This window comes from Carlito syrichta, unplaced genomic scaffold (genome assembly GCF_000164805.1).
Source record: "Carlito syrichta isolate Samal-C Ts95f unplaced genomic scaffold, Tarsius_syrichta-2.0.1 Scaffold169173, whole genome shotgun sequence".
Classification (NCBI taxonomy): Eukaryota; Metazoa; Chordata; class Mammalia; order Primates; family Tarsiidae; genus Carlito; species Carlito syrichta.
In genome coordinates this window covers 107,936-118,875 of record NW_007113269.1, presented here as the reverse complement: position 1 = coordinate 118,875, position 10,940 = coordinate 107,936, and the positions used below count along the sequence as shown (strand labels likewise).

The 10,940-nt window shown below is 55.0% G+C and overlaps 1 protein-coding gene across 1 annotated transcript in view; it reads right to left on the bottom strand.

Annotated features, from left to right (window-relative positions):
* Nucleotides 1-1,573: 1,573 nt before the first annotated feature.
* The window catches only part of SUSD6 (sushi domain containing 6), a 38,100-nt gene continuing 28,733 nt past the window's right edge, over nucleotides 1,574-10,940 (bottom strand). The window contains exons 2-5 of the mRNA XM_008051240.2: nucleotides 7,471-7,668; nucleotides 6,450-6,588; nucleotides 3,304-3,731; nucleotides 1,574-1,644 (exon numbers count right to left, since the gene is read on the bottom strand). Of these exons, the coding sequence (XP_008049431.1) occupies nucleotides 1,619-1,644; nucleotides 3,304-3,731; nucleotides 6,450-6,588; nucleotides 7,471-7,668 (791 nt within the window). The 3' untranslated portion in view covers nucleotides 1,574-1,618. The remainder of the gene's footprint in view (nucleotides 1,645-3,303; nucleotides 3,732-6,449; nucleotides 6,589-7,470; nucleotides 7,669-10,940) is intronic.

Below are 10,940 nucleotides of genomic sequence, written 5' to 3'. Positions count from 1 at the left end.
CTGGGAGGGGATGCATGAGAGGGGCTGACAGGCACAGAAGGCACTGCCCTTACCCTGAGAGGAAGAAGGGAGGAAGACACGGCGGGAGGCAGGGACCCATGGTGGTAAAGTGCATGTGTGAGGGCAGAGGCAGGAGGCTGAGGCCGCGGGCTGGAAGGCCATGCCCCTTGTCTTCCCAGCTGCTCTGTCAGGCAGGAACTGAGGGTGTGCCAGGCTTTTTATTCTTGCCACCACCCCAAAAGGAGAGGCTCAGGGAGGAGCAGGTAGGCAGCACAGGGCCAGCTGCAAAGGTTCCCAGCCCAGCGCTTCAGAAAACAAAAAGCAAAGCAAGCATTCCTGAACCCGCAGGCAGCTTCTGGAGGTGGTGCAGCCTGGTAGGCGCAGGGCTTGGCCTTTGGCCTTCAGCCACGGCCGGCAGGCCAAGGGAGCCCCATCCACCCACTGCAGGCCAGTAAGGTTGGGGGCATGGGCCAAGCCCCTCCCCCGGGGTGCTGGGACACGAGGAGTTGTCTGTCAGCCATGACATGCAGGCAGTGGGCAGGGCAGGAGCAGAAGAAGCATCAGGCAGTGGGCCCCTTCCTGGGCACAGTTCCTAAGGCACATGACGTGGTGAGGGGGACCTGGGGCCGGGCTGGAGCTGCCTGCAGCCAGCGGGCCTCAGTCTGCGCCTCTCGGCCTCCCTCCCTCACCACAAACCTAGAAGGTGGACCCCAGAGACTGCCAGGGACCAGATGGTGTACCCTGGCATCCCCACCACTCCCTTGTTGGCCCTGTGGGTAGCGAGGAAGCCAGGGCCGTGTGGGTCAGAGCCCAGGCGGCGTCCCCTCACACTCAGGAAATGGGAAAACAGGGCCAGAAGGTGATGTGGGATGCAGCAAGTGAGAGCTTGCATGTCAGGAAGACAGTTCCCCGCAGCCATGGTCCTCTTCCCTTGGGATCTGCCAGGTGCTCCTTGGGAACACTCAGCTCACCAGTGACTGCAGTCTGCACCTCTGAGCCAGACAGCGGGTGCTGGATGGCTCTGGTGTGACTTTCCAAATCCTCCCTCCACAGGAAACACGCCCAGGGCCCACACCTGCCCCAGCTGGAGCCACTTCTGACAGGCTCTCACACTCTAGGGTCTGCTCCTGCAAAGGGCAGCAGTGACAGCCTCAAAGGACACAGGCCAGACTCAGCCTGGCCCTGTGTGATAGGGGCAGCGGTGTGGCTGCTAAGGCTTGTGGATGACAAGCCTGCATGAAGGGAGACTGGGCAGGTGTGGGGCAAGGCACAAGTAAACACAGTGGCACTCAGCCTCCTGTGGGCTGCCAGGGGCTGCCACCCAGGAGCTGGCCAGGGGTGCTGGGACTAGGGAAAGGGAGGTCCAGAACATTCCAACATGTCTCCGACAGATGGGACAGCTGGGCCAGGCAAGAGGCCCACTCCTCCAGCATCCAGCAGGCAGTGAGAATCTTCCTTGAGTTTCCAGCGAGGAGGGCCCACAGACCCTCAGAGACACACAGACACGCAGGCGGCAGCTCAGGTATCCAGGCAGGGTGGCAGGAGAGAACAGGTGCTCAGATCCATGGGGAGAGAGAGGTGGGCTGAGGGTCTCACAGTGGGGAGAGCCTAGCAGGTCTCACGCTTCCTTCAGCAAGGGGATATCTGCAGGAGACAGCAAGGAGCACAGGGTTACCTCCAAGGGGTCTCTACTGCACTCCCAATCCCACTGTAAGCCCAATGCAGCCCCCAATGAAAGAAAGAACACAATCCATATACACTTCCCTGCCTCTGTCCTGGGTCGTTCTGGCTCATTCTCCCACTGGGCACCAAAGTCTGGTGACTAGCCTGGAATCCAAGCCACCAGCAGGAGCCTATTCCCTCCCTTCTTTGCTGGTCTAGTCACCTCCCCTCAGGGCCATCCTGCAAGGCTACAAAGCCCTGAAGTCCCATCACCTCCTAAAGCATCTGCCGGCTGTGTGACCTAGGTTAAATTGCTCCCCTCTCTGGTCTGTTTCCTCCTATGTCAAGGGGCCTTGTGCTCCCACTGCCTCTGGTATCACCAGCCCCAGATAACTTGGGCAGGGTCTGCCATGAATGTGTTGTCCAATGTGTCTTGTTTTCTAACCCCTGTCTTGACAGAGCCTACAACTCCTCAAGCCTGTTATCCCTCACCCCATCTTCCTGACTGACACCTGGGCAGAAGAGAGTGAGTGTCTTATTTCTGTGTCACCCCTGAAACCCTGCCCAGCACCTGGCACAGGATAGACTCTCAGGATGCAAGTTCAATACAAAAGCACAGTGAGGACGGGCAGGCCTGGCTGGGTTCCTTGGGAGGACGTGGGGGGGGGCGAGCTTGGCCACCTTGCAATGTGTGGCTGACTGCCCAGGAATTTCTGTCTCCCACACCTGAACCTGGTTGGCCATGGGTGGCCCCTGCCTGGCTCTCTACTAGCCAAGAGAGAAGAGGCCGAGGCTGGACATGTCCCGTGTTCAGCAGCTCCTAGCTCTGCTGCTCAACTCTTGAGACACTGCCAGGCTCAGGACCCCAAGATGTAGGACCTCCCTCTCAGGCCCTCAGTGGGCTCCGGAGTGCCTGGGTCCTCGCCGGCAAAAAGGACGTCTAGGTTGAGTCCACATCCTGAACTGCACCGGGTTTCACAGAAAGGTATTCAAGGTATTCTTTAAGTGACAGACTCTAACCCAGCAGCAAGGCCAGGGCAGTGCTCTCATCCTGCAGATGAGTCCCCAGAAGGCAACATGGGGCTGTGCAGTTAAAATGCAGATTCTGGGGCCAGATCTACCCACCTCAGCCACTTGCCACAGGCCACGTGACTCACCTTCTCTCACTCTCACTTCCTCCCCTATAAAACGGGGCTGGTAGCACCCACATTTCCAGTCCCCTGAGGCTGACCTGAGACAACCACCCAGCATGATCTCTGCATACTCCTATCTCCCTGCAACACCACCCCACACCTCACTGTTGTTCCCAACCTTTCAGGAACACACAGTTTATAATAACAAGAGAACAGGCTCCACCCACCTCCACCAAGCTGTCCACCCTGATTTAACCCAGCTCTGTGGCCAGGAACAGTTTCAGAGACTTCAAACTATCAGAATTCCCAGGCAACAGTGGAACCTTCCCCGAGAGGACCCAAGCCCTGACCTGCTACTCTGAGGGCGAAATCCTACTTTGCAGGTATGTACCCAGGTATCATCTTTGTTTGCTAAAAATACGTGCATGACCACAGAGGCTCATGATCCCCTTCCCGCCCAGCTGGGACCCCTGGCAGCAAACAGTTCTGGTTCCGTGCAGACACCCACCATCCGTGTACTCCTCCGACGTGAGGGACAGAAGGCTCTGGATGTCACTGCTCTCTGTGTCTGCTGCTTCTTTGTGTGCCAGGCGGCTGCCCCCCGAGCCAGCCACCCAGGACGAGGAGGCCGCCTGGTGCACCACCACAGTCTCCGAGCCCCGTGTGCCCCAGGCTTCGCACAGTCCCGACTGGCCCGGGGCCTCCTCCTCTCCGCCCACAGGGGAGCAGGCCCCCAGGTCCTGTGGTTGCTGCTCCCGTGGCCCACTCCTGTCGCCGGGCCCAGAGCCCTCGGAGAGCACGATCTGCACTCGGGGGTCAGCGGGCGGCACGCAGTGGCCAGAACTGCCATACACAGCCTCCTCGTAGGACGGCAGCGCAACCTGGACACCATCCACCACGATGGAGACCTGGTCTCTGGACACCCCCTGGTCACGCCTGGGTGGAGGGAGGAAAAGACAGAGGAAGAATCAGAATAAGCATATGGAGAAATAAGCTTCATAACGGCACCCACAGCAGCTGCCATTCCTGAGCACTTCGGACGTGCTGAGCACTTTAAACACTCTGTCACACATATCCCACCTGAGCCCTTTTGGCTAGGTAATCACCAGGAATGCAGCTGAGGCTCAGAGAAGTTAATTAACTTACCCAAAGTCACACAGCTGGTGAAGGATGGCACAGGATTTGACTCCAGTTCCACCTGCCTCCAGAGACTGTGTTCTTAACCCCAGGGTACACAGTCACCCAGCCCTCGGGTCCTGGCAAGAACTAGGGGCCTAGAGACTTGGAAACAAAGCCACTCATCAGCACAGCTGAGTAAGTAGGTGCATGGTTGTGGCACATATCTGTGGACACACTAGAACCACGTCACTGCATGTACTAGAGAGTACACCGCACTCTGTGGTGCTGGTGAGTTCCAGCACTACAGAACTGTTGGGAGAGAGGGAGGGAGAGGGTTGAACACAGGTTATGGTGCTGGTATTCAGAGGAACTGTGTGTTCTTCTGACTCAGCCACATTGCTTGGCTTTTTTTAAAAACTTTGTAAATTTTAAGAAAATTATATGTGAATTATAAAACAAATACAGAAAAGAACACACAGAAAAAAATCTACATACAGCTCATTGTCTTATTCCAAAGGCAATACTGGCATCAAGTCCCTACCTAGGTCAAGAAACAGAATACTGCCCAAGTTCTAGACCCCTCGCAGCTGTCCCAGTCACCTATTTCCTCACCACAAAGAGCAACCCCTACCCTGGTGTGCACAGAAGCCACGCATTTGCTTTTTATTATAATAGTTTTACCACTAAACACGAATCCTTCAACACTAGAGTTTAGCTTTACACACTTTTCATCTTTACAGGAATGGGACCCACAGGGAAAATGTGGTTGTGTGGTCTGTGTTCCTTTGGCTTCTTTCATTCAACATCACGTGTGTGAGATTTGGTCATTCAGACAACTTTTTGGGCAGCTCACTTTTGCTATACACAGAAATCCCCCTTTATCCCCTGAACCATCTAAATTAAGGTGAACATATTCCCTAGCACACACCTCCCAAGAACCTCCTTTCTGATGTAACCACCACATGATCACATCCCAGAAGCTCAACACTGGTATAAAACCAGAACACCAACCTTCCTAACACTCTAAAAAATCCATCTGCCTCAGCTTCAACCCAGGACCCCACTGTGGACCACAGGCTGCACTCAGACATCCTATCTCACCTCCAATTTGTGACACTTCTCTGTCAGTCTTCTGCCATGACATTGACTTTTTGAAGGGTGCAGGCCACCTGTCTCATAGAATGTCCCACAACCTGGATGTGTCTAATTGTTTCCCCAGGATGGGACTCAGGCCAACTCCTGCCAAGCCCATGATAGGTGATGCCATGTCCTGCCATGTCCTTTCAGCCCAGCCCATCAGGAAGGACACAGAACCTGTGGTGGGGCCATACTGTCGCTGCTGGACCATTGCTGGGCAGGGAATCCCACAAGGTGGCTCAGAGAGCTGTGTGTGCCCTGGCACATGCCTTTCGCTATTCAAAATACATGTTTTTTGTTTAAAAAGTCATATTGTACAAGATGTAAATGGGGTAATAATGAAAACCAAATCTCCCTTCTATGCAAGTCAGGCAAAACCAGTCAGTTACTATGAACAAACTCACAAGTTAACTATAGGGGGAAAAACTCCCTAATTCAGACAAGATGCAGAGTAGAGCAGTTGGAATTTATGTGGAAATAGCTTATTGTGTCAAGTATACAATTTCCTTCAAATCATCTTTATTCTATTCACAACCTTAAAAAATAGCTGCTACCCGCTTGCCAAAAACAAAAGAAAGTAAGAAAAGCCACACAGTGCACAGAGGTAAACCCAGCTCGCCCTGGTCTGTAATTCCAAGCCTCGCGCATTCTCCCTCGCCGTGAGCCTGGGCCCGTGTCTGTGAGGCATGGTGAGACCGGTAAAAGGCGATGCATGAACACAAGCCACACAATCCTGAGGGGGAAAGGGCCTGCGAGAAAGGGCCCCTAACTGGCACAGCCGTGGTGCCTGGGGAAGGTAAGTGCAGCACGGGAGGTGCCCGCTTCCTGCTCCTTGGCTGTTCAGGGAAGGGTCCTCGAGCCCCACTGCAGAGAACCTCAAGAAGCTCTTTTATGAAATGCTCGTGCTAAGGCTCCCCGCCAGTCACACCAGACAGTCTGGGGTGGGCCTAGATGCTGGCATTATGTCTCCCTCCCCACAGGTATCTCCATGGGCAGCATGGCTGTAACCCACACAGGACAGTGGTTGCATTCATAAGGGGTGCCTGGAGGTTTACTCAGTGTGTCCAGGAACTGGTGCTACTGGACACACCTGGAGGAGCATGGGATAGAAGTGACCTGGTGGTGGAGTCAAGAAGAGCCAGGCTTTGACCTCAGCTCTGCGGTTCTCTAGAGGTACAACCCTGAGTGAACAACTAAGCCTCGGTTCCCCCATCTGAGGTGCTACGATGAGGACTAAGAAAACGTATGTAAGCAACAAGTCCAACGCCAGACACTCCAGAGTTTGACATATGGCAGGCCCGGCCCGCCCTGGCACACACAGACCAGCAAGGGCTGGGAGGCCCCAGCACCCTCCACCACTCAAGGCCCTATGGTGACACCCTGCTGATGCCAGCTCACCTGCTGTGATGGAAAGACTTCAGCTTCGGTTGCAGCAGCACGAACAGCACCACCAGGAGGAGGATGAGCGCCACGGAGCTGGCAGTAGAAGCCACAATCGACAGTGTGGGGGCCCCGAGGGATGCATGGGTGTCTTTGTCTATAAGAACAAGCCATTGTCAGAAGGGTTCTGTACCCTGACACACAGAACAAGACCTGACCACTGATCCTGCCGGATGTTCCCTGCATGGTGCAATACAGGAACATCCCCTGCCTGGTCATTTCAGGTGCAGCAGCACAGAATGGCCTGTGGACATGTGGAGCCCCTGGAAGGGACTGTTCCCTCTCCTGCATCCTGCATTTAAAATCCTTTTACCTCTGGCCTCTGAGGCCCACCTGACACCTAAACCCAGGGAGCCCTGGCAAGGTTACCTTCATAAGTCACTCTGCTCCACCCTCAGCAGCAGGTCAGTAAACACTGACCCCCACCCCCAAATGGGTATACCACTCCTGTCTCAGGTCCCACCATGCTCTTCCCCAGGGGCAGGAGGGGCTGTGACAGGCCCTGTCCTAAGATCCCACAGCTTTGGTCTTAACTCTCAGGCTGGTTCCCACCCATCCTGGGGTGTCACAGGTTAAACATGTTCTGGTCTTGAAGCCTGAACAGGAAGCGCAAAGATGGCCCCATGACACATGTTCCCAAGTGGCTGGATTCTCCTTCATGCAAGACAAGACAGGAGGGGTGGGAGGCCTTCTGAACATTCAGCCAGATGGGGCCCCTAACAGAATAGCCCACTTCCACTCAAGGAGAAATGCAATGAGGGACACTAGAGAAGGTGCCAGCAGGCCACAATCAGAGGTCATATGCACTCAGCCAGGCACACGGGGACCCTGGTGTCAAAGGGCTTTGCAGGCACCTTGGCTGGGCAGCAGGACATGCACCAGCAGCCCCAGTCTCCACAGAAACTTGGATCCCAAGGGAGGGAGGCCACGGGCACTCGGGCACCCAGGGCTGAGGAGGCAGAGCCCGTCGCGGACTGACCCTCGTTGAGCCGGCAGCTGATGTCCATGGCCGGCTTCCACTGGCCACTTCTGCACGTCAAGTACTTGTAGTCGCCCTTCAGTACATAGCCCTCTGCACACAGGTACTCGATGACACTGCCCGCCGTCAGGGGGTCTCTGCAGGGCCGGGGGTGGCAGATGTAGCCCCCATTCTCTGGCTCTGGTGGCAGGGGGCACACTGCAAGAGAGAGAGAGCAGCGGTCCAGTGGGAGGCCTGGAGGGGCTCCAGCAGGGATGCAGTAGAGATGCCCCCCAGGAAACGGAGGAGCACAGAGCCCATCCCAGGAAAGGTGGCTGGCAAGGCTGGAAGCTCAGGTTGCCACCAGTGGGGCAACACGCTGGCAACGCAAGTCTAGTTGCTTGCAACACTTCCCTCCCTCCCATGCCTTGGGAGAATGGCAGCCACCACTGAACAAGTCGGAACCCATGGAGACCTAGCCATAATATGGATTTTTGTTTTGCTTTGCTTTGTTTTTGAGTTGGAGTCTCACTCTGTCGCCTAGGCTGGAGTGCACTGGCATGTTCGCGGCCACCCCAGCATCAACCTGTTGGGCTCCGGCGATCCTTCCGCCTCAGCCTTCCAAGTAGCTAGAACTATAGGCACATGTTAACACGCCCGAATGAGCAGCTGAATAATGAAAAACCTTTTACACTTGCAGTCACATGTTTTATCACTAACTGTAGACACTGCCACTTCAGACTACTATGCGAGTGTTCCTGATGAATATGTTGCATCAGAAGAGAAGGCTGGTCTCAAACCCACAGGCTCAGGCAATCCTTTCACCTCAGCCTCCCAAAGTACAGGCTTGAGCCACTGAGCCCAGCCTTGTTTTGTTTAGAGACAGGGTCTTGCTCTGTCACCCAGGCTGGATTGTAGCGGCATAATCATGGCTCATTGCAGCCTTGATCTCCTAGGCTCAAGTGATCCTCCTGCCTTGGCCTCCTAAGTAGCTGGGAATACAGGCACACAACACCACAACTGGCGGATTTTTAAAAATTTTCCGTAGAAATGGAGATCTTACCATGCTGCCCAGCCTGGTCTCAAACTCCTGGGATCACATGATCCTCCCACTTCAGCCTCCCCAAAGCACTGGGACTACAGACATGAGCCACCGTCCTGGCCTAATACGGTTCTAATATGACCTACTAATGCACACAAGGCATCAGAGCAAAAGGCACTGAAATGCCAGCCTAGTTTCCAACACCAGTGTCAGGAAGGATACCACAGAGTAATCACAATGTGCAGTTGGCTAGGGGCATTTCCAGTGGCTTTCTGGAGACTTCCAGAGAACCCCTGTGCACTCTCTGACTAGAGCAGGCACAGTTATCACCTAAGCCCATTCCACAGTTTATCCAACATGCTCTATTTGGGTAGACTGTCTAGTTGTAAGAGCATGTCACTTCCCATCTCACTTGTCCTGACAACTCTGAGCTCATTGTCACTACTCCCCTTCAAAGACAAGGACATATAGGCCCACCAGGTTAGGTGACTTTTTAGCCAAGCTCTAGCAGGGGAGATGGCAGGCCTGGGGTCAGTCCAGTCTTCTGATTCTAGATGGTGCCCTTCCCACCCGCAGACACAGCTCCTACCCCATAAGTGGCTACGTGGCCTTGAAGGGTGTGGGCATCAACGTGCCAGGGAGATGGGGAGGGGAGGCAAGGTTCAGTGGGAACCCCATAAGTTGTCACAGTGATAAGTTAGAGGAGCTGGAAGGTCCGAGTGGCCTCCAGGAGAAGGGCAGCCTCTGAGTCCATGCTGCAGACCCTGCAGAGGTGAGAACCCAGGCGGTAGACTGTGGGGTGTTCCCATTCAGAACAGGTGGGCACGGCAGGGACATGAGGGACCACTGTGGGAAGGCTGGGCTGAGTAGGTGACGACACAGACAGGATGGCCAGGCACCCATGAAGCAAGACAGACCGGCCACTTCCCAAAGGAAGTTCAGTTTGCTGATGAACACTCGCCCATCCTGAGTACCACAAGGACATCTGCATGAGAACAAGCACAGCCATTTGCTCTCTCACTTCCTCCAACAGGCCTGGGTGATCAGGAGACACCGGGTGCCTGACTGCCTGAGATAAGGGGCCCTCCCGCATACCCAGCAGCCAGGACCTCACCAGCTCCATCACCCTTTGCCCCCACATGGCTCCTCTATAGCTGACTGGGGGTATACCATGCCAAGAGGCGACAGCTCCCGGCCCTCCGCTGCCCACACCTGAGGGGGAGGAAGGACTCTAAGCTACTCACAAACTGAACAAAGTGGGGTGGGGTACAGCTGCCCAGAAAGCATGGCTCTCGGAAACTAGGGGATGAGCCTAATGGGCCTTCAGTCCCCAAGGCTACCCCTGCTGCCCACTGCCCCCACGAGGGTCTTCAGCAGGAGGGAGCTGACGCAGATGCTCCTGGTCTCTTCATGCCTGCCAAGTAGTTCAGGGAGCCGCTAGTCGTCCAAAGATACTTAAGATGCCGTGGCAAGCCACCTGTCTGCTTTTCCTCCTGCTCAGGGACCGCCCGAGCCCCTGCTCACTGCTTGGTCTCCCTGGACCATGTCTAAGAGGCTCTTTCCTTGGCATAATGAAGGCCAAGCACCCCAGGGCAGCTCCTGGAAGCAGGAGGACCCATGAGGCCAGGGTGCTGGGACTCCTAAGCCTCATCTGCCTCTGGGTACTTCCGTCCACAATCTGGGTCTCCGCAGAACCTCAATCCTGGGGGTCACCTGCACTCACTTCATCAGTGAACACAGTGAGGCCTTCCGGGAAGCGCCTTGCCATCCTCTTTGACTCCAAGTCAACGTATGCATATTGTCCCTGTGAGGGGCCAGGGCTATGCCCTGACAAGGATGAGAAGACAGTTCAGCAGGGTATGTGGTCATACAGAGACACAAAGATCATTTTCTTCATGGCTTCTGGGCTTCAGGCCTGAGGACACTTTCTCTACTTGGAGGTTACAAACACTCTCTCCAATATCTTTCTGTAATGTTTTATCACTTCGGTTTTTGTTATTTAAATACTTTTACAGAAAAATAAACCTTGTAAGAGAAACATACACATGCTGCAACACTCAGAATGAGAGGCATGCCGTGAGGCGCAGGCCCCTCCTCTGTCCTGGCCACTTAGGTCCCCCCCAGAGGCACAGCACCACTGCTTCAGTATTCCTTCAAAGATGTAACACACAGATTATTCTAACACATGTTGAAGGATGTGATCTGTGCCACAAGAGAGGTGGCTCAAGGCAGGGTGGGGAGACGGGGACAGGGTCTTAGGGACCCACGGTCTCAGGTGGGTTTCACTGCACCTGAAAGGGAGTGGCAGGCTGAAGCCATGCACTCAGGGAGGAGATGGTGGTCAGATCCAGAGAGCACCAAGGAGCCCAGCTTGGCTGCTGGATCATTTAAAACATGTGCCAAGCCGGGCTCAGTGGCTCAACCTGTAATCCCACGCCTTTGGGAGGCT